The sequence below is a fragment of the Myxocyprinus asiaticus genome, chromosome 6 (assembly GCF_019703515.2).
Source record: "Myxocyprinus asiaticus isolate MX2 ecotype Aquarium Trade chromosome 6, UBuf_Myxa_2, whole genome shotgun sequence".
Taxonomy (NCBI): domain Eukaryota; kingdom Metazoa; phylum Chordata; class Actinopteri; order Cypriniformes; family Catostomidae; genus Myxocyprinus; species Myxocyprinus asiaticus.
Window position 1 is genome coordinate 1,344,424 of NC_059349.1, and position 24,690 is coordinate 1,369,113.

At 44.1% G+C, this 24,690-nt stretch overlaps 1 protein-coding gene across 1 annotated transcript in view; it reads left to right on the forward strand.

Annotated features, from left to right (window-relative positions):
• LOC127442862 (dynamin-3-like) overlaps nucleotides 1-24,690 on the forward strand; it is a 114,664-nt gene that overhangs the window by 30,810 nt on the left and 59,164 nt on the right. The window contains exons 13-14 of the mRNA XM_051701137.1: nucleotides 10,182-10,252; nucleotides 10,456-10,507. Coding sequence (XP_051557097.1) covers nucleotides 10,182-10,252; nucleotides 10,456-10,507 — 123 coding nt within the window. The remainder of the gene's footprint in view (nucleotides 1-10,181; nucleotides 10,253-10,455; nucleotides 10,508-24,690) is intronic.

Below are 24,690 nucleotides of genomic sequence, written 5' to 3' on the forward strand. Positions count from 1 at the left end.
GGTAAGCGAAAAATCAGTTCTATCAGGAAGACTCGCAGACATGAGTGAAATTTAAGATGACATTTATTTGATGAATATAAAACAGAAATGTAATGACTCTCTTTGGCGTAAGCCCCGTCTGGCAGTCCGAAGAAGTTGTACTCGGAATCGTCATATCCTGCTGGAGATAGGAGGCCGGGGCGAGGAGCCTAACCCCATGCAGGATGGGACTCAACTGGTGCTGGTGGGGTGGTGGAGGTTGCCGTGTTAGCACACTGAAACACAATGTGATAGATTGTGAGCAGACTTATAAAGCATTGGCTTACATGTGATTGGCTAGGAGTTACCTAGCTAATGGTGCGATGACGTACAGCTGCTAGTCTTCCCGCTAGAACTATGCTGCGCTCACTTTTCTATCAGGAAGACTCGCAGACTTGAGTGAAATTTAAGATGACATTTATTTGATGAATATAAAACAGAAATGTAATGTCTCTCTTTGGCTTAAGCCCCGCCTGGCGGTCCGAAGAAGTTGTACTCGGAACCGTCATATCCTGCCAGAGATAGGAGGCAGGGGCGAGGAGCCTACCCCAAAAGAGAGAGAAAGTAGAATACTATCCCCAAAGAGAAGATCCAATCAGGTACAAACCAGGTCTTGTGTTAGGCGTTCATTCTGGAGAAGAGGGGAAAAATAAAAAGAGATGTGAACACCTACATTTGACATGAAATGCGCAATATCTCTGGCATGGTTGTGCAATACCTTTGCAATAGGAAAAGCCATGCGGTTTTTTTTTCCCCTCCTTTATCTTGTCTTTGGTGTTTTGTTTTGTTTTCTTGAGTTTGATTTTGTCCTTGTCCCGGTTTTTTTAGTTTATTTTTATCCTTGTTCTTGAGTGCGATTTTGGGCCCTCCGTCGAGGAGCCCCTGGTTGTGCAGAATCTTTGCCAAAGATGAACAACGTGGTATGAGGCCCTATGTTATGCCAGTGTTGTTGTGCAGTATCTTTGTTGAAAGATAAACAACATTTGATTATGAAAACCCTCCGACGAGGGAAGAGTTGTTTGAATATCTTTGCCAAAAGTGAACAACGTAGCGTAAAGCCATATGATAATGGCGACATTGCATGCAATACCCTTCGTTAAAAGAAAACAATGTTTGATTATGAAAACCCTCCAACGAGGGAAGAATCATTTGAATATCTTTGCCGAAAGATGAACAACGTAGCGTAAAGCCATACTATAATGGCGACGTTGCGTGCAATACCTTTCGTTGAAAGAAAACATTTGATTATGAACCCTCTGATGAGGGCGGACATTGTTTGATGGTTATCTTTGCCAAGGTGAACATCATACATAAAGCCATACGGTAATGGCGATGTTTAAAGATATCCCATGATAGTGTGAGCTTTCTGGCGAGGTCAAGCTGACTTGTGCAATATCAATGCAAAGGAAACCATGCTTGAGATTATGGAAGCCCTGGCGAGGAGGGTAGACAAAGTTATGGGTTATCCTTGTGAAACGATGGACGTGCTTGAATTGAATCATTGTGTGGGGAAAGATGTGATGAGAGAGAGCCACCAACCACCACCAGATAGGTATGAAAACTTATGGGTGTTGGAGAGTTGAGCTTGTTTGATGATTTGGGTTAGGTCGACTATATCAAATCAAATCAAATCAAATCACTTTATTGTCACATAGCCATATACACAAGTGCAATGGTGTGTGAAATTCTTGGGTGCAGTTCCGATCAACATAGCAGTCGTGACAGTGATGAGACATATACCAATTTACAACAACATCAAATTAACACAACACAATTTAAACATCTGTTATACATAATTAAACTCAACTTAAAACATCAAATTAACACAACACAATTTAAGCATCTGTTATACACATAATTACACTCAACTTAAAACATCAAATTAACACAACACAATTTAAACATCTGTTATACATAATTACACAACTTAAAACATCAAATTAACACAACACAATTTAAACATCTGTTATACACATAATTACACTCAACAATATACAAATAATAACATACACTGTACAGTATACAATATGCTGTTTTTGTTTTTGTTTTTTGTTTTTTTTGTTTTTTTGTTTTTTACTATATAGATACACATTATTCAATAAAAATTAAAAATTAAAATATATATAAAAAAAGTATATATATATATATATATATATATATATATATATATATATATAGAATGTACAGTATTGTACTGTATTGACATTCAGGCTGTCGGTTGATAGTCAGTTGTTAAGAGAGACATAATATAATAACAGTAATATAATTTATGACAGTCCGGTGTGAGATAAAAGAGTAATAAAGTGCAGGGCTGATGTATTTTGATCGTGGGAGATCAAGAGTTCAGAAGTCTGATTGCTTGGGGGAGAAGCTATCATGGAGTCGGCTGGTGCGGGTCCTGATGCTGTGATACCGCCTACCTGATGGTAGCAGTGAGAACAGCCCATGGCTCGGGTGGCTGGAGTCTCTGATGATCCTCCGAGCTTTTTTCACACACCGCCTTGTATATATTTCCTGGAGGGAGGGAAGCTCACCTCCGATGATGTGTTTGGCAGTTCGCACCACCCTTTGCAGTGCTTTGCGGTTGTGGGCGGTGCTATTGCCGTACCAGGTGGAGATACAGCCAGTCAGGATGCTCTCCACAGTGCAGGTGTAGAACCGTGTGAGGATGTGGCGGTTCATTCCAAACTTCCTCAGCCGTCTCAGGAAGAAGAGGCGCTGATGAGCCTTCTTCACAACGACTTCAGTGTGGACGGACCATGTGAGTTCCTCAGTGATGTGGACACCCAGGAACTTGAAGCTGCTGACTCTCTCCACTGGTGCTCCATTGATGGTGATTGGACTGTGTTCTCTGTCTTTTCTTCTGAAGTCCACCACAAGCTCCTTTGTCTTACTGACGTTGAGGGAGAGGTTGTGCTCCTGACACCAGTGTGTCAGAGTGTGCACCTCCTCTCTGTAGGCTGTTTTATCATTGTCAGTGATCAGACCTACCACCGTCGTGTCATCAGCAAACTTAATGATGGCATTGGAGTTATGTGTTGCCACACAGTCATGTGTGTACAGGGAATACAGTAGTGGGCTGAGAACACAGCCCTGCGGGGCTCCAGTGTTGAGGGTCAGTGATGAGGAGATGTTGCTGCCTATTCTAACCACCTGGCGTCTGCTTGACAGGAAGTCCAGGATCCAGCTGCACAGCGAGCTGTTTAAGCCCAGAGCCCGGAGTTTCTCATCTAGCTTGGAGGGCACTATGGTGTTGAATGCTGAGCTGTAGTCTACAAACAACATTCTCACATAAGTGTTCTTTTTTTCCAGGTGGGAGAGAGCAGTGTGTATTGTAGATGCAATGGCATCATCAGTGGAGCGGTTGTTGCGGTATGCAAACTGCAGCGGGTCAAGATTGAGTGGTAATACAGAGCAGATGTAATCTCTGATTAGTCTCTCAAAACATGCTGATGATGGGGGTCAGAGCAACAGGACGCCAGTCATTTAAACAAGTTATTTTTGATTGTTTTGGAACAGGCACAATGGTGGATGTTTTAAAGCATGTGGGGACTACAGACAAAGAGAGGGAAAGGTTGAAAATGTCCGTAAAAACACCAGCCAGCTGGTTCGCGCACGCTCTGATGACGCGGCCCGGAATGCCGTCTGGACCCGCGGCTTTGCGGATATTCACCCGTCGGAAGGATCGGGTTACATCCGCTACAGAGACGGAGAGTGAACTAACCTCTGTAGCTTCGGCCGTGAGAGCTCTCTCCGCGAGGGCGGTGTTATTTCCCTCGAAACGAGCATAAAAAGTATTTAGCTCATCCGGTAGAGAGGCAGCGGTGTTCATGGCGGAGTTTTTATTCCCTTTAAAGTCCGTGATGATGTTAATTCCCTGCCACATGCTTCTAGAGTTGGTGGTGTTAAACTGTCCTTCAATCTTGCTCCTGTACTGGCGTTTTGCTGTTTTGATAGTTTTTCGGAGGGCATAACTGGCTTGTTTATGCTCCTCCGCGTTCCCGGAATTAAAAGCGGAGGTCCGCACATTAAGTGCCGCGCGAACATCGCTATTGATCCACGGCTTCTGATTCGGATAGATTCATACAGTTCTGGTCGGAATCACTTCCTCTACGCACGTTCTGATGAAACACATTACGCTATCAGCGTAAAGCTCGATGTCGTCATCAGAGGCGGACCGGAACATCTCCCAGTCCGTGCGATCAAAACAGCGTAGAGTCTGATTGGTCCGACCAGCACTGGATCGTTCTGAGGGTGGGTGCTTCCTGTTTCAATTTCTGCCTGTAAGCGGGCAGAAGCAGAATGGAAGAGTGGTCCGATTTGCCAAATGGTGGGCGGGGGAGGGATTTGTAGCCATCCCGGAACGGAGAGTAGCAATGGTCCAAAACCCGGTCCCCTCGTGTGTTGAAACTAATGTGCTGGTGATATTTTGGTGCGACTGATTTTAAACTGGCTTTATTAAATCACAATGAACGCGGCCTCAGGGTGCGCGGTTTCCTGCTCATTTATACTCCCATACAGTTCCTTGAGTGCCCGGTCTGTGTCGGCTTGTGGGGGAATGTACACAGCAGTGATAATGACCGCTGTGAATTCCCTCGGTAGCCAGAATGGTCGACACAGAAGCATAAGAAATTCCAGATCAGGAGAACAGAAAGACTTGATGGAATGTACGTTCCTCTGATCACACCAGGATTTGTTGATCATAAAACATACACCACCTCCTCTAGTTTTACCTGAGAGGTCTTTCGCTCTGTCCGCTCGGAGCATGGAGAACCCCGCGGGTTCAATGGCTGAGTCTGGAATCTCCGCAGACATCCAAGTTTCCGTAAGGCAGATAATGCAGCAGTCCCTCGTCTCTCGTTGGAAAGAGATCCGCGCTTTCAGCTCGCAGAGCTTGTTATCCAGAGACTGAACATTTGCCAGTAGAATAGTGGGTAGCGGGGGTCGATTTGCGCGGCGTCTTACTCTGATGAGAACGCCGGCTCTGTTTCCCCTTTTCCTCCTGCGTTTCCGCGGCCGTGCTGCCCAGACAAAGGGCTCCGCTTGCGTGTTTGTAAACAGCGGGTCGGCATTGAGGAATGTGAAGTCCGGTTTTCGGTGTGAGATTGCTGAACCAATGTCCAAAAGTGTTTGTCTGTCGTAGACAATAAGGCAGACAACATCCAAGACAAAAAACATAAGAATTGTAAACAAAACAAACAAACCATTGCTATGTTGTGTCGGAGCTCGCAACGCAGCAGCCATACTCGGCGCCATCTTGAGTCCAATATTTCAAGTGGGATGAGGAAGACCAATGACCGAGCATCTTGACGGTGGACTCCAGTATACCTCGAAGAGCGGCAGTAGTAGCTGCTCTGATGCAAAAAGAGTGCCACGAGAAGACATGAGGGGAGAGACCACAATGTTTTAGGGTGCGGTGAGGTGGTTTCTGAACCAGTAGCGCGACATGGGGGGCTAGGGATGGAGTGATGAATAGGGGGAGGAAATTTGAGATGTCTAGTGTGAAAGCAAAAGGAAATGAACGCACACACTGGGAGATCAGAACTGAAAATAGAGTAGTACTGTGTGATTGGCAGAAGGAGGAATAGTGGGCTCAGGTGGAGTTGTAGGAAGTGAGTGTGGACTGGGCAAATTTAAATGGGCTAGTAAGGAGGGGCTTAATCCAGCAGGAGGTCTGAGAGGGGTAGGCAGAGAATGTTTTTTTGCTGGGGGGGGGGGGCATAGAGAGGGAGTCAGCGATTACATTGAAAAACCCAGGAATGTGTCTGGCTGAGATAATGAAGTTGCAGGAAATGCTCTGCCGTGTCAGACATCTCATAAGGGTCATGAGGCTAGAGGAGGACCAGCCTTTATTGATTATAGTGACGACTGCGGAATTGTCGCAAAACTATGGGAACCCCTTATAACGCTGGCCAAGCCGATGGGATAAATTTCAAAGACAGCGGATGAGGGAGCGTAGGAAGCTGTATTGAAAAATTTGTCTGGCCATTTCCCTGTGAACCATGATTCTAGGAAATATCCCCCGAATCCTACGGAGGGAGCCGCGTACATGAAAAGGGACGTGTCGTCCGGAGATTCGGGTTTTTTATTGTGAAAATAGGAAATGCCATTCCAGTGATTTAATAGTTGTGACCAGAAGAGGAGGTCCGAGCGGCAGCTGGCATCGATTTGATATGATGTCGGAGAGGTTGTCTACGGAATGGGCTAGTGTGAGGAGGCGGGAAACGAAGGAGCGGCCTTGAGGAATGATGCACATGGCAAAATTGAGGTGGCCTAATAGGGATGGGAGATTGCGTTATGAGACCCAAACTGACCGGAGAATGACATGCAAATAGACCTGATCCTGCCGAGTTTATCTTTAGGCAGGGAAGCTTGCATGTTTAGAGAATCAAGCGTGATGCCGAGAAATTCGAGAGATGTGGTGGGGCCCGTGGTTTTTTCACTTGAAAGGGGAACACCCAACTTGTGAAAAAGCGTGATAGAATGTCCAAAAATTGGGGTGTGGGCAGCGGGGTGATCAATGAGCAGGAAATCGTCAAGCAGGTGTAGTACGAAGAGGAGCTTAAAGTGAGTGAGAAGGATCCAGCATAGGCCTTCTGATAGAGAATTAAAATGTGAGGGCTACTTCTGCACCCAAAAGGGAGTCGGACAGCAAAGTAAAATTCTGACTGCCATGTGATACCGGAGAGGGGCCAGTCGGCGGGATGAATGGGCATGATTTGAAAGCGTCTTTGATATCTGCCTTTTTTTTATTTTTATATATATATATATATATATATATATATATATATATATATATACAGTATATATACATATATATATATATATATATATATATATATATATATTAGCCCATAAAACCAGCAGACCATGCATGGTCCATGACATGCAGCTCCAGTGGACTGAATTTCAGTATCTGCTCCGAGAACACCTATCCGGCACTGTGATGTCCAGAGGAATGAATCCTTACTGCCTGCTGCTGACAAGAGCTGCCCTGAATGCAAAAAGGCTTTTTCTTTATTTTATTTTTTTTATAAATATATACATACATTGAGTGGAGCAAAAATGAAAACATTGATAACTTTAAAATCAATAAGGCATTTGGCAGCATACTTGAAGAAATAACAAAAGCATTAGGAGGGAGCTATGACTTACCAGCAGGAACAGAAATTAATAGCAGCAAGATTAAATTAATGAGCTTGATTCGGCACAGGTTTTATCCAGTGATTGCCAAACCTACTTACCTGCTACTAAATATAACGTCCACGACCACGCGCATTAAAAGTGAACAGCATCATACTGAAATGCGTTGATACTTAAATTAAAAGTAATGTAGTTAGGCTGTTAAACTCATGAGCTTTGAAATTTGGAACATTGATAAAGCCCCAATGCTTGAAGATCCCCATAGATTGAAACATGGTCCAAACAGAGATGAAAGTGAATGATTTATGAAGACATACGATACCAATTTGTGTACTTTAATGATGCCTGAATGATTAAAAAAAAACCCGTATATATGCCGTGAAATAGGAATTACCCCCTGATGACCTGATCATATAAGGTGCAAAATGCATTATGCTGGTAATGAAATTATCTGATGAATAAGGAATGCAGTGCGGAGCCTACCGCTAGGTGTCAGAGGTGCGCCACAACAGTGGTGCTTCCGATGGGAATGTGGAAGTATGTATAGAGTAAGAAAACACTGCGTTTTCCGAAGCGGCATTAATGCGCCCTTGAAGGCGCTCGGGTAGGGAACACCGCTCAAGATGTTGAACTGAACAAAATGAGTTAATTATTTCACTAAGGACCCTTTCACAAGACTTTAGTGAAGGCTACGTATATTAAACTGTGATGCCATGCTCCCTCAGAGTGCCCACATCATGAGCTCTGCCTGAATAATGATCTTAATTCCCCGATGGGGAACACTCGGGCATACAACATGGTGAATGACATGCGAGTGAACCTGACCGAGTTACCCTCATGTGATCACGCTGTGAACGGGTGGTTGCCTGCCGTTACTATGAGAGAGAATGAGCTGTTGACATGAAATATTGCCTTTTGATATTTATGCAGATGTGTTATGATGAACAGACAGCATAGGCAACAGAAGGCCTAGACCCATGACTAAATCTGAATGCATTTGATGGATATGATAAGAACTTAGCTTATTTCTGATGGAAATTAGCTGCTGCCTGAGCCGATGATTTTGACAGACTTGGCGAGGAGCGCACTCCTTCCGCGCTGGGTTGTGCATTCCGATTGAGGATGTGGTGGCTCTCCTAAGTGAATGAGATATGGATGAAGATCCGGGTTTGCTGATTGTTTGCTCCCCATGGGTTTGATGCAGGCAGAAGTTGAGATGTAGAGATGGCGTCGTTGGGAAGGGAAGGCGGGCTTCCAGAGATGTTCTGTACACTGGTTCGCCTGTGGCCTGGAGAGGTCAGAACATGTCTATTATGATTCCGAGAGGGCGCAGTCCCACTGAGAATCCGGAAATTTGCAGATGTGTTGCACGAGGACTGCTGATTCTGGATAAAAGGTAAGAAGCAGTGAATAAGTCTGTGTCCATAGCTGGATGTTAGCTAGTCAGAAAGCGAAATGGATTCGAAGTCAGACAGTGCTATAGAATGATGTTGCAGTGTTAGCACACTGAAACGCAATGTGATAGATTGTGAGCAGACTTATAAGGCATTGGCTTACATGTGATTGGCTAGGAGTTACCTAGCTAATGGTGCGAAGATGTACAGCTGCTAGTCTTCACGCTAGAACTACGCTGCGCTTACATTTCTTGTAGTCAACGTGTTGAATGCAGGAGAAATGTGCAGGAGTAAAGACCTGAGCGACTTTGACAAGGGCCAAATTGTTATGGCCAGACGACTGGGCCAGAGCATCTCTGAAACTGCAAGGCTTGTGGGGTGCTCCCAGCTAGCAGTGGTGAGAACCTACCGACAGTGGTCCTCTTTTGTTAGCCGCTTTGGATAAAAGTGTCTGCCAAATGAATAAATGTATATGTAAATGACAGTGGTCCAAGGAGGGACAAACCACAAACCAGTGACAAGATGTTGGGCGCCCAAGGCTCATCGATGCGTGAGGGCAACGAAGGCTATCCCATCTGGTCCGAACTGACAGAAGGTCTACTCTGGCACAAGTCACAGAAAATGTTAATGATGGTTATGGGAGGAATGTCTCACAACACACTGTGGATCACACCCTGCTGCGTATGGGGCTGCTCAGCCGCAGACCGGTCAGAGTGCCCATGATGACCCCTATCCACTGTCGAAAGTGCCAACAATGGGCACGCGAGCGTCGGAACTGGACCTTGGAGTAGTGGAAGAAGGTCACCTGGTTCGATGAGTCCTGTTTTTTTTTTAGATCACGTTAACGGCCGTGTACGTGTGCACCTTTGACCTGGGGAAGTGATGGCACCAGGATGCACTGTGGGAAGACAACAAGATGGTGGAGGGAGTGTGATGCTCTGGTCAATGTTCTGCTGGGAAACCCTGGGTCCAGCCATTCATGTGGATGTCAGTTTGACACATGCCACCTACCTAAACATTGTTGCAGACCAGATGCAGCCCTTCATGGCAATGGTATTCCCTGATGGCAGTGGCCTATTTCAGCAGGATAATGCGCCCTGCCACACTGCACACATTGTTCGGAAATGGTTTGAAGAACATGATGAAGAGTTCAATGTGTTGTCCTGGCCTCCAAATTCCCCAGATCTCAATCCGATTGAGCAAATGTGGGATGTGCTGGACCAACAAGTCTGATTCACAGCGGCTCCACCTTGCAACATTCAGGACTTGAAGGATCTGCTACTAATGCCTTGGTGCCAGATACCGCAGGACAACTTCAGGGGTTTTGTAGAGTACATGCCTCGGTGGGTTGGTGCTGGTTTGGTGGCACACGGAGGACCAACAGCATATTGGTGGTTGTAATATTTTGGCTCATCCGTGTACATGCAAACTTATAGATGGATATAAACATTAATTATTTGATACATTTAAGGATACATTTATTTTAAACAACATTGTTCTTTATATGTAAAACATTTTTATATGAAGCTTGTAGTTACCTAAATAATAATAGTAGATTGATTGAGATATACAGGCCCTATGTACATTATACACACCATAGATGCATTAGTACATGTGTTTCTGCAGGTTTTGCTGCTTATTGATGTCCAGCTCGCGTACATCAACACAAACCATGAAGATTTTATCGGCTTTGCAAAGTAGGTGCAACAGTGGGAGAAAAATATATAACTGACTCTACTTTTGATATTGCATTAGTCAACAATAACAATTTATATAATTGTAATAAAAAGAGATTAAATTGAGTTGTTTAAATTGTTATTATTTGGAGTGAATAATCAAAAATATGACATTTGCCTAATGAATATGTATGTCTCATTTCTCATGTCTCTCTCTCTGTCAGTGCTCAACAACGCAGTAGCCAAGCAAACAAGAAGAGTTCTGCTGGAAACCAGGTCAGTCACTCCTGTTTGTGTGTGTTTGTGTTTGTGTGTTTCTGTATTTGTGTAGGCAATCTATGCTTGTGACACACCAGACATTAACACAATGGCTTTAAAATAACCTTATTTTGTTGTCATTTTATGTGGCTTTGACTTTCTTTGTTATCTTTTGCCTTCATTTTAGAATTGTAGCATTCACTTTATACTTTTTTTCAGTGTCTTTTTTTATTTTGAATCATTATGTTTGTGTCATGTTTTCTCTCTGAGTGAGTGATGGACCTCATTCATGATGCTGTGCTGTTGTGTTGCTCTGTCAGGAGCTTCAGGTAAGACTGTGCTCACTCTCTGTCCTGTGTCATATGTAGGACTCATTTCTGGTGTCATCAGGCAGTTGTGTCCTGTTGATTGAGTGTGTTGAATGTGTTGTGTTCTCCATCTCCATCTCAAATAGACATACACAATGCAGTCACATTTGTGGGACATGTAAACTGCTCTAGTTAGAGCAGCCGTAAAAACAGAGAGTGTGGAAATTTCCTTGAGATTGCCAACAGTTTTCATCACGCATAATAACAAAACTTCTAAAAGCATTTCTATATTGGAGCAGAACATTTCTGAAGACTGAAGAACATGATATACACTGTAATGAAATACACTGTAAACAGGGATGTGGAGTAACGGAATACATGAAACGGGATTACTTACAGTATTTAAAATACGAAATATTAGTAACTGTATTCTACTACAGTTACAATTTAAATCAATGGTAATCAGAATTCGGTTACATTCAAAAAGTGTTTTTATTACTGAAGAGTTTACTTTGCCTTTTATTGCAATTTTATAGGCTTTATATATGATTATATTTTATAATGAATTCTATGAAGAAAATTCATGTTAGAGCATAACTTTGTTTTCTCTAGTAAGACCTTTGATATCAGGGTAAAGATGTACTGCAAAAATGTTATTCTTAATGAGAATTTAAATATTGTTTTCCTGTAAAAAAAAAATACAAATAAAAAAATCCTTAAAACAAGAAAAAGTTACTTGAGTAGCTAAACTTCATAAGATATTTAGTCTTTTTTATTATTTTATTTTTTTAGAAAATTTCTTTTTACAGTTTTTTTATTTATTTTACATTTATTTAAAGTTTGTTTTCTTACTTTATTTACTTGTTTATAGTCAAAACAAGTAAAAAAATCTTTCAGTGCTGAAGTAGTCCAAAGTATTTAGATTATGTTACTGACCTTGAGTAATCTAACGAAATACATTACAAATTTTACAGCATGTATTCTGTAATCTGTAGCGGAATACTTTTTAAAAGTAACCCTCCCAACCCTGACTGTAAATGTAAATTGTATACCTTATTAGAAATAACAGAGCAAGATTACAAAATTATTTAACTCTAAATGCATGCTAATCATTATTACATACCTCGGGTCTTTAGCGACCCGACACATACTGTATATCTATCACAAATGGATCTACAAAATCCCAGATAGTGTAAAAATGTCATTACATTTTCAAGACAATTGGAAAATAATAGAATATATATTATATTTTTATGTTTTATTTTTCACTTAACCAATGATAGTGCAGGATTCATTACTTCCATGCTGAAATTTTATGAGATGCAACTGGCTGTCAAACACACATATTGAGCTGCACATAACACATAAACTACACATACTGTATAGATATAGTTTACTTCCAAGTTGCTTCTTCGTCCAATGGCAATGTCAGATGTAACTCAAATGAATCGCTAAAATAACAGTACCACCTTGAGGAACAAATAGCATGTATAATGTATATGTACAAGTATATGGGATACTGATAATTTACAATCGTTGACTTGATATAGTAGTAATTTGAATGAATATAGTACTCATTTGTCTTGGAATAAACAAATAAATAGATATCCTGTAATATTAAACTTAAAAATATGATTTATGCAAGTGCAAATGTACACTGATGAGCCAAAATAGTATATGCACCTTCATTATATGCAGTTTGTCCTCTGCATGAACTGCACCAACCCACCAAGGCATGGACTCTACAAGACCCCTGAAGTGTCCTGTGGTATCTGGAGCCAAAACATTAGCAGCAGATCCTTCAGATCCTGTAAGTTGCAAGGTGGCGCACCCCGTGGATTGGACTTGTTGGTCCAGCACATCCCACAGATGCTCAATCGGATTGAGATCTGGGGAATTTGGAGGCCAGGGCAACACGTTGAACTCTTCATCGTGTTCCTCAAACCATTCCCTTGCATGCCTATTGTAAGCGCTTTTGACGGTGGACAGGTGTCATTATGGACACTCTGAATGCCGGTTTGTGGTTTGTCCCTCCTCGGACCACTGTCGATAGGTACTCACCACTGCTGACCGGGAAACTTGATGACTTGTCAAAGTCACTTATGTCTTTACTCCCGCTCATTTCTCCTGCATTCAACATGTTGACTATGAGAACTGATTGTTCCCTTACCATCTAATCTACCCAGACCTTGACATGTGGTCTTGTAAGGAGATGATCAACATTATTTGCTTCACCTGTGAGTGGTCATAATGTTTTGGCTTATCAGTGTATATTGCGACACTATTTCATATCTCGGGACATTAATGACCCTATACACTTTTGGTTATTAAGCAAGTAGAAAAACTATATATTTTGGCATTGTTTTATTGTAAGACGATTCATAAGAAAATGCTTGAGGAATACTAAAGAAGAGGGGGCATAAATCCACAAAATGGTTGAGGTAAATGAAGTGAAATGAGGTTCCCGGGTAACGTCATGGTTACTTGTGTAACCTCCATTCCCTGATGGAGGGAACGAGACGTTGTGTTGATGTAGTGACACTAGGGGTCACTCTTGGGAGCCCAAGACACCTCTGGTCTTTGATAAAAGGCCAATGAAAATTGCCGAGTGGTATTTGCATGCCACTCCCCCAGACATACGGGTATAAAAGGAGCTGGTATGCAACCACTCATTCAGGTTTTATGCTGAGGAGCCGAGACGAGGTCCCGGCCAGCGGGCAGTTCAGCGTTGTGGCAGGAGGGACACAACCTCTCGTTCCCTCCATCAGGGAACGGAGGTTACACAAGTAACCATGACGTTCCCTGTCTGTCACTCACTCGACGTTGTGTCGATGTAGTGACACTAGGGGTCCCTATACAAAACACTGCAACTTGCTGAACTGTGTTACATGAACTGGCGGTGTGTGATGGGCGGACAACTGTGTGCCTCGTAGCCAGCGCACCAGGCCGACATGTAACCTTCCCCAACATAGTTATGAGTGTTGAATGGCCCTTTGGGGACAAGTCGACTACCCAAAAGATAGAGACAGGCTAGCCCAGTCGTGGCCTCTTTTCCCCTTCTTTTTTCCACTCCCTAAAAGAAAGGGGGAATATCCGACTGGGCCGACCAGGTCTAGTCGGGGGATGTCCCTCCCAAGGGGAGGATACCACGGAGACCACACCTCGCCCAGAGAGAGGGGGGATATTTAAGTGGAAAATACGTCACATGGTCTTGCTGAACTATGTCGGAAGTATGTCATGTGGAGAAGTCTCATGGTAGGTCCTACCCAACGGGGGAGGAGTTAATACAAACATGGAGACTGTGGCAGAGGGGCCTCTGCCCAAGGAAGATGCAGTTTGCCAACAGAGAAATTAATTAGCGGAAGATATACATCGCATAAGGTTGCCTACAGGGAACTGCCACATACGGAGCACCTACCCCAGAACAGGGCTTTTAGTTAGCATGTGTACTGGGCCGTCAGCGAGTCTCTCCAAAAACTCGACTGCCACAGGGCTCGGAGGAAGTCAACCAGGGAACATAGTTTGTGAACACTACTGGGAGTTAATGGCGCACGTCTTCAGCTCAGAGAAGGTGAAAGGCGCTATGTGCAAGCAATACACCCGGCCGGCTATCCCGGGCTTATCCGCTTGTATTGCATGCCACTACCCGGGATGAAACCGGTTCCACCCGGAGGTTGTAGAACCTCACAAGGTGTTGGGTGTTGCCCAGCCCGCTGCTCATGCAAATGTCTGTTAGAGAGGCACCCCTGGCCAGGGCCCAGGAGGCCGCTACACCCCTGGTAGAATGGGCTCGTAGAATATACGCCCGGGGGTGACACGTCCTGGGCGTGATATGTCATAGCTATGGCGTCAATGAGCCAGTGGGCGATCCTCTGCTTGGAGACAGCACTTTCTTTCCGCTGTGCACCAAAGTAGACAAAGAGCTGCTCAGAGATCCTAAAGCTCTGCATGCGAACCAAATAGAAGCGGAAAGCGTGCACCGGACACAGCAACGACAGGGCTGGGTCTGCCTCCTCCTGGGGCAGCACTCGCAGGTTCACCACCTGGTCCCAAAAAGGGGTCGTGGGAACCTTGGGCACATAGCCCGGTCGGGGTCTCAAGATCACGTGAGAGTAGCCTTGACGGTTGACATATGCTACCATTGCCGCGTTGTCTGTCCGAGGTAACACGTGCTTGACCTGGATCAATGGCTGGAACCTCCACAGGGCGAGCAGAATTGCCAGCAACTCAAGGCAGTTGATGTGCCAACGCAGCCGCGGGCCCGTCCATAAGCCGGCAGCTGCGTGCCCCTTGCAGACGGCACCCCAGCCCGTTTTGGAGGCGTCTGTCATGACCACGACGCGCCTGGAGACCTGCTCTAGGGGAACGCCTGCCCGTAGGAACGTGAGGTTGGTCCAAGGGCTGAAGAGATGGTGACAGATCGGCGTGATGGCCACGAGATGTGTCCCGCGGGGCCATGCCCATCTCAGGACTCGAGTCTGAAGCCAGTGCTGAAGCGATCTCATAGGCATCAACCCGAGCAGAGTGGCCACTGCTGAGGATGCCATATGCCCCAGAAGCCTCTGAAAAAATTTCAGTGGAACCGCTGTTTTCTGTTAGAACGCCTTCAAACAGGTCAGCACCAACTGTGCACGCTCGTTCGTGAGGTGCACCGTCAACGAGATGAGTCCAACTCCAAACCGAGAAAAGAGATGCTCTGAACTGGGAGGATGTTGTTCTTTTCCCAGTTGATCCGAAGCCCTAGTCGGCTGAGGTGCGAGAGCACCAGGTCCCTGAGTGCACACAACACATCCCGAGAGTGAGCTAGGATTAGCCAACCATCGGGATAGTTGAGGATGCGAATGCCCACTTCCCTTAGCGGGGCAAGGGCTGCCTCTGCGACCTTCGTGAAAACGCGAGGGAACAAGGACAGACTGAAAGGGAGGACCTTGTACTGATATGCCCGACCCTCGAATGCAAACCGCAGGAAGGGTGTGTGTCGAGGTAGAATCGAGATGTGGAAGTACGCGTCCTTCAGGTCTACCGCCGCGAACCAATCTTGATGCCGGACGCTCGCTTGAGTGTGTCTTTGCGTCAGCATCTAGGACGGGAGTCTGTGTAAAGCCCGGTTCAATACTCGCAGGTCCAAGATTGGCCGCAACCCACCGCCATTTCTCAGTACAATGAAGTAGGGGCTGTAAAACCCCTTCTTCATCTCAGCCGGAGGGACAATCTTGTCAGATGTACCGGTGGGTGGGGCCTCGCGGCAGGGCAGAGCCTAAGGTGCCACACCGTGTCGTGGCTGTAGTGAGTTCAGGGACATCGAAGTACTTACCTGGCTCCTTGTGACTACCCCTGGAACAGCCTGGGACAGGGGAGGAAGAGGCCTGTTCTCGTGACCCATGGAGACTGTTATATCGGGGGCAGATTTGTGCCACAGCTGGGTGCTCAGGGGCAGAGAGACCGCCGTTGGAGCACCAAACCTGCCAAATATAGTGGTGGACGTTGGTCGTGATGACGGCCATGCACACCGGATATGTGACCCAGGGAACAAGGAAACCACTCTTGCTGAACTCTTGGGTACTGCAGCCACTTGGGCATGCAGCGCAATTAAATGCAAAGGTAACAAAAGATTCTCCTCCCGGCCCTCCACCGGGAGATGGAGTGGTATGCTTTCCAGCTCAGAGCAGCAGGTTTCGTTGTCCCTGGGTCGCCTGTCTCAGGGGTGCTTTGAAGCCTTTTGCGGGTTCTTGGCGGCCGTGAGACGGGTGGCGTCTGCTTGCTGCGTTGGGCTCCACACCGGGGCCGGGCCGCAGGGGCGGGCTGCGGCGGAGCCGGTGCAGTCACCGCAGGGGGATGCCCATGGCGACGAGCAGACGGGTGTGGGATCTTTAGCTGCGCCGGGGCAGGATGTGCCGGATAACCTCCGTCTGCTGCTTCACCGCCGAGAACTGCTGGGAAAAGTCCTCAGTGTCGCCGGACTGGCCAACTTGGGAAATGGGGGCAGCAAGGAACCGTGCCTTGTGGCCTCTCCCATCTCAACCAGGTTGAGCCAAAGGTGGCGCTCCTGGACCACCAAAGTGGACATCGCCCACCTGAGAGACCGCGCCGTGACCTTTGTCGCCCAGAGAGTGAGGTCAGTCGCCGAGCGCAGCTCCTGCATCAATCCCGGGGCGGAACTACCCTCGTGCAGTTCCTTTAGCGCCTTGGCAGACTTGCAGGAGAGCCATGGCTTGCAGGGCGGAGGCGGCTTTTCCAGCTGCACCGTAAGCCTTGGCCGTCAGAGATGACGTTAACCTACAGGCCTTGGATGGGAGCTTTGGGCGCCCGCGCCAGGTGGCAGTGCTCTGCGGGCATAGGTGAACCACGAGCGCCTTTATCCACTGGGGGGATTGCCGAATAGCCCTTGGCCGCCCCACCATCGAGGGTAGTGCGGCGTCAGATCCAGCAGAGGTGAATGAACAGTCGTGGGAATTCAGCTCAGTGAGCATGACCGTTCGGCTCCGAAGACAAAATCTGAATGAGCGGTTGCATACCAGCTCCTTTTATACCCGTATGTCCGGGGGAGTGGCATGCAAATACCACTCACCAATTTTCATAGGCCTTTTATCAAAGACCAGAGGTATCTTGGGCTCCCAAGAATGACCCCTAGTGTCACTACATCGACACAACGTCGAGTGAGTGACAGATAGGGAACTAAAGTCCCAAGATATGAATTTAAGGGTAAATCAGGTTTGCACTTGTTCATATTAATATATGTTATTTAACATAACTGACATAACTGACTTTATTCTATCTGTGTTACACCTCCCTTTTCCCCATCTGATACCACATATTAGCAAGGCTGTTAGAAAGCATCACAATACAGATTTGCAGACATATTTAAGTTTTGAGAGGCAGGAATTGGTTATATAGAGGGCATCTGCCTGGCATTTTTTATATTGATGCACCCACAAGTTTGTTTTGTAATGAGACTAATGTCCGTGCTCCATCTGTAAACCTAATGGAACAGACATCTCAGACTGCATGGAGAGACAGTGGCTTGCTGCTGAGAAGAAAGGTGAATGTATGTTGAGATCTTCAACCATCTGCATGTGTAAAGAGATTTGATCTCTGATTAGTCATTAGATCTAGAGAGTGATTGAGAAAGACATTTTTTCCAGATTAACATTTTTACTGGTTGCTCCTTCAGCATGACACATAACACAACAAAACATTAATGTACAGAGTCAACCTTTATCCCCCTTAAACCCCATTATTTCCCTTCCCCCTCCCAATCCCCGACCCCACCCCAACCCCCAACAAACTTCCCTGTGGCCAAGCCCAAGATAAAAAAATAAAATAAAATTACATATATATATATATATATATATATATATATATATATATATATATATATATATAAATAAAATAAATACACACATTTAAAACTATAAGTCCCTCTCCACAGCCCCTCCCCGAGGGCCCTCCAAAAATACCAATAACTGCCCCACTTTTTTCAAACAACTCCCGGTTGCCTAGCCTTCTATGCGACACCTCTTCAAATGCCGCCACCCTGCCCATCTCTGTGCACCACTCCTGAAATGAGGGCGCACCAGCTGACTTCCATCCCCTAAGGATGACCTGTCTGCCAATCATAACACCGGCTAGGACCCAATTTTTTATGTGCTTATCCCTATATTAATGACCGCCCCATCGCCTAAAATACAGAGTCTGGGGCAAAATTAAATTTGAGTGCCCAATACGTCACTAATAAAACTCTGAACCCTCAACCAAAATTCTTGGTTCTTAACACACCACCAAAAAACATGGGTTGTGTCCCCATCTTCTGATTGGCATTGCCAGTAGGTGGGTGTGTCTTTAAGACCAAGCCTATACAATCTAGAGGGGGTCCAATAGAATTGATGTAAAATCTTAAATTGCATAAGGCGCACCCTTGCATCTCTAGATGTAGACTTGATGTTTTTTAAAATCCTAGCCCACACTCCCTCCTCCAATACCAAGTTTAGATCTTTCTCCCATAATCTCTTGAGAGAAGACGAAGCTCCGTCCCCCAGACTCTGAATTAGCAGTAATCATCACTTCCAGAGTATCTGCTGCTTTAGGGGTGTGTATGCTATTCCCAAAAATAGTACAAAGCAGGTGGCACAGCTGTAAATACCTAAAGAATAGAGACCTGGGAATCCCAAAATGTGGAACCATATTTTCAAAGGATATCAACACTCCACTCTCATATATATCACCGAGCGTATTAACCTCCCTCACAATCCACTCTGTCCAACAGAAAGGGGACTTATTAATACATAACTTTGGGTTCAGCCATATGCTCAAAGCAACATTTAAATAAATGTCTGAATTAAACACTTTGGACATTTTTGTCCTCACAAGGTCGAGATAACGGGGTGTAACTTAACTTCTCCGATTAGTTTGATACAAATGCTTTGCAGTGGCAAAATAGGGGCTGTCAATCGGCCTATGCAACTTACTGAAATGTAATCTGGGACTTTTATCATTCCAAATGAAGGACTTCGCTATGCTATCAGATTGCTTGAAATAAGAGAGGGGGATATCTACAGGGAGAGATTGTAGCAGGTAGTTGAATTTTGGAATTCAGTTCATTTTAATAACATTAACCTTCCCAATCATAGATAAATGTAATGAAGCCCACCTGCTCACATTGCTCGAAAATCTTTTTATTAAAGGGTCAAAATTAACTCTAACTAAATCACACAAATTTGCTGGGAATAAAATACCCAAATACTTAATGCCCTGTTTGGGCCACTGGAATGCACCTGACTGAAAAGCCGTTACCGGGCAGTACGCTGTCAGAGCCAAAGCTTTGGATTTAGACCAATTGACTCTGTATTCTGAGAACTTAGAAAAGGAATGAATAATTCTGTGGAGGCAAGGCATAGATCTAGTAGGGTCAGAGAGGAATAATAAAATATCATCTACCTAAAGCAAAAGCTTATGCGCCATACCTCCCGCCGTCACCCCTGGAAAATCATCCTCCTCTCTTATCGCGGCTGCTAATGGTTCCAGGGTAAGACAGAACATTAATGGGGAAAGAGGGCATCCCTGTTGGATGCCCCTATCCAGAGTAAAATAATCTGAAATTAATCCATTTGTTTGTACCACCACTACCGGGTGTCTATAAAGTAACTTAATCCATCCAATAAAAGTATACACACCCATATATTTTCAAAATCTTAAAAAGATAATCCCATTCTACCATATCAAATGCCTTTTCGCCGTCAAGTGAGATGGCAGCGACCGGAGTCTGATCATTCGCCACTGACCACATGATATTGATGAAACGCCTAGTGTTATCAGAAGAGCTACGGCCCCAAATAAACCCCACCTGATCTATATGTATAAGAGATGTCATAACTTTACTTAATCAGTTAGCCAAAATTTTTGACAATATTTTAACATCTAGCTGGATCAGGGAAATTGGACGGTAACTCTTACACTCATTTGGATCTTTGTCCTTTTTAAGAATCAGACTGATCCGGGCTTGTGTCATGGTTGGCAAAGCTTTCCATTCTTTAATAATTCTGTATAATCTTCTAGCAAAAGTGGAGCCAATTCTGTAGCATAAGATCTAAAAATTTCAGCGGCAAAGCCATCTGGACCCGGAGATTTGCCTGTAGGCAAGGCCTTAATTACCTCACCAAGCTCCTCCAAGGTTATCTCATAATCAAGGGAATTTTTTGCTCAGTCGTCAGTTTAGGAAGTTCTATGGTTCCACAAAGTTTCTGATATCTTCATCAGTAGACGAAGACATGGAACTATAGAAATCAAGATAGAATTCTTTAAAAGCATTATTAATATCAATGGCCGAGGTAAATATTTCACCACCAGCAGATTTCACTGAGGGAGTGGTAGAAAAAGACTCTCTCTGTTTTATATATCTAGCCAAAAGCTTCCCTGCTTTGTCCCCCGACTTAAAGTATGACTTTCTTACCCTGAATAGCCAAAACTCCACCTTCCGTGACAAAATTGTATTATATCTGTATTTCAATTGGGTCAATTCTTTGAGACCATTAGACGACATTCAGTGCTTCAGCTCTGCCTCGGCACTTTTAATATTCCCTTCCAGTTCCACGAGTTCTTGTGCTTTGGATTTTTTTGGTGAATGAGGCATACTGGATAATCCGGTCCCTAAGAACCACCTTAAGTGCTTCCCAAACCACACCCACAGAGGATACTGAGGACCAGTTGGTCTCCATATAGAGATTGATTTCAGCCTTTAGCATAAGTTGGAATTCAGGATTTTGCAAAAGGAATACATTAAAGTGCCAATTATATGATTTATTTTTCTCCGTATCTGGCAACACCTCTAAACACACCAGGGCGTGATCTGAGACTAAAATATTTCTGATGAAATGAGGGACTTAGATATAAAAAAATATATTCTAGTGTAAATCTTATAGACTGATGAAAAAAATTTATAGTCCTTACCAGATGGGTTCAAAAGTCTCCAAATATCTGTAAGACCAAGATTTTTACACATCCTGTGAAGCATCACTGTTGCTATTGGGGGCTTGCACACTTTTGCTTCACTGTGATCAAGGACTGAGTCCATCCAAATTAATAATTATAGGAGATTAAAATCTCCTCCCAATATTATATCATGAGGGGTGCCAGCAGCTTGCGACATCCCGTCAAGATCTATAAAAAAGCCCTGATCATCAACGTTAGGTGCATAAATATTCAACAAAATAAGACTTTGTCCCTGAATTTCAGCTAAAACAATAATGACTTACCTAATGTATCTTTACTCTGTTTGAGACATTTGAATTGTAGATGTTTACTTATCAGTGTAATGACTCCCCTGCTCTTACTCGAGCCAGCACTATAAAAAAAATACCCACCCCATATCTTTCTAAATTTTTCAGCTTCCTGCGGGGAAAGGTGCATTTCTTGAAGAAACACTATTATCATATTTCTTATGGTTAAGAAGAGAAATAACCTTCCTTCTTTTTATGGGGTGCCCCAACCCATTCACATTCCACATGGTGAGAGACAATCCACTCATATTAACATTTGACATTCTGACACTTAAGAAAAAATAAATTGTGTGTCAAAAACAGGATTATAAAGACCACATTCCAACATTAGTGCCACAGTCAAACCCCGAACATTCCCCAGAATCAAACAAACAGAAAAAAAGGGCGCATTAACCCCATGCACGAGAGCGCCAACTGGCGTCCATCCCTGCAAACTCAAACAGTCCATGCACGCCTAAGAGAACCTCCGTGACAACATTGCCATCAGATTGCTCAAATCCGGTGATTCTATGCAAATTTTGTGAGACAGAATTACACAGCAAATATAATCTATAAAACAAACTCCAGCCAATAGGTAGAATAAACACAAAGAACATGTAGCTTCATCCATAAAACTGTCCTAAAGGTGTATTATTCTACAAAATAAACTCCAGCCGATAGGCAGAACCAGCACAAAAAGAGCACGCAGTTTCTTCAGACAGTCAAATGAATGTTCAGTGAGCCGGTCCATTTGGCTGCAACATGAGTACAAGCAAATGACATACTCCGATGACTTTGCAAGAAATACTCCACAAAATAAACTCCGCCGATCGGTGGCGGCACCAGCACAAAAAAAATTTGCAGGTTCCTCAAACTGTCAAATGGATGTTCAGTGAGCTGGCCCACACGGTGTTGTTCTACAAAATAAACTCCAGCTGCTTGGTGGAACCAGCACAAAAAGAGCAGACAGAATCTTCAAACAGTCAAGCGAATGTTCAGTGAGTCGGTCCACCCGGTGGCAACGTGAGTACAACAACACGACTCATTCACTCCATTGACTTTATGAAGGACATCGCTTGCTGTGGGCATGTGAATGTTTTACGGCCATCGTTAGCATCTATTCTCAATTTGGCCGGGAATATCAGTGCAAAAGCGATCTTCCATTGATGTATATGTTTCTTGCATTTCTTGAATCAATCACGTTTCTCTCTTGTCGAGATCGCAAAGTCTGAAAACAAGAAAATGCTGTGGTTCTTCCAAGAAAGTCTTTTTTTACTCCTCGCCTCACGCAACACACGATCTTTATCAGATGATCTCAGAAATTTGGCCAGAATTGATCGGGCCTGTCTCCCTCAGCGGATCGCCGAGCCGGAACCCTGTGAGCTCCCTCGATTTCCAGCTTATGGCCTGCTATGTCGAGCAGACTCGGAAAGAGCCCATCTAGGAATTCCTCCATATTCTGTCCCTCTACACCCTCCGGGACTCCCACGATACAGACGTTATTCCACCAGCTACGGTTTTCCATGTCCTCCAACTTCTCCCAGACACGCTTCAAATCCACCTTGGTTGCTAGCGGATTAGCAGATAATTCCCTCTCTGATGACTCCAGATAATCAATCCGTTTCTCGACATTTCCCTCTCTTGTGGCCACATTAGTAAATTTCGCCTCCATGACAGTGATTGATCGACGTATCACAGCATGATCCTCCAAGCCAGCAACGACCTTCATCAGCATTGCCGACATATTCAACATTTCTCGCCACATTTCCTGAAACTCTCCAACCTAATCGGCTCCCTGGTCCACGTCCTTCTCAGGGATATAAGCCTGAGCACGTAAGTGTCTTTTAATGTCTCCAAAGCCAGAGGATTTTGAATTCTTTGACATATTGTCCTCCTAGAACAGTTATGGAACAGAGTGTATCGAATCTCACTGGTTTATATCATAAAAAGTATTAAAACTAGCAAAGTGTGCAGAGCTTTTTTGTTGTTCACAGAGTTTAGCGCTGTCACATTACAGCAACTTTAAATGGGAAGGAAAGCTAAAATATTTTGAATTTGATAGGTCTGTTGGACACAGTTTGTGTTCGGTTGTCTCAGTTGAAAAGGTTTCTAGCACAGTAACCATTGAAAGTCCTGATTGGCAACCATTTTATCGCCTTTCACGATTTAGAATAAGTTACTGTTTTGGTCGTTAGTATATAAGATGTAGATGTATTAGATTCACCCGCAGAGGAAACCAGAGGACTCTTTATGAATGTTTTATTGGACCCACTTTATATTAGGTGTTTTTAACTACTATGTACTTAAGCATTTGATACAGTCTATTTATTATGTACATGTTCTTGCATTGTACTTACATTTAAAGTACTTAATTGCATCTTTAGTTACACTTACCATTACCCCTGAAACTAAACCTAACCCTACCCCAATCCTTACCGTAAACCCTAACCCTACCTCTAAACCTACCTATACCGCAATAGCAGCAAATGTAAGTCTTGTGAGAATTTTGCAGAACAAGATGTAGTTACATAATAAGTACATTGTGTTGTATGTATTTTAATGTTAGTACATAGTAGTTAATGTCACCTAATATAAAGTGGGACCCTTTTATTGGTGAAGAGATCCTGACTTCTACCTGCCAGGGCAGGAGGTGAACAGGCCACAGTTGGATTATTATCACAGCTGTTTATATGGACAATATGGAATGGTAAAATCTGAACGTCTGTACGCTTGTTTTTTTTTTTATTTTTTTTATTTTTTTCAGGTCATTCAGAGAGTTTTTGCTTGGAACACAAGTGAAGTAATGAGGCCTGAAGTTTACAGGGTATTTTAATCATGTACTGTTTATTTGTGGTTTTATATTCTTAGTAAAAGACAGGCAGATGTTGGTGTACTTTTTGTATAGTTTGGCAAAGTTGGTGATTTTGTGCACCTGGAGAATTGAATTAGAGTGGTTTTGGTGTGGTTGCAAATGTAACCTTGGAACAATAAGGTTGGAAAATCCAGTCTCAGTTTATATACTTCAGTACTATTATTGCCTTAATTCGATAAAAGAGACATTGAACATAAAAAGTCTGCATCTACTGTATCTGTCTGTGTCTCTTTGTCTCTCAGGTGTCATCTCCTCCAGCCTCTGGTATAA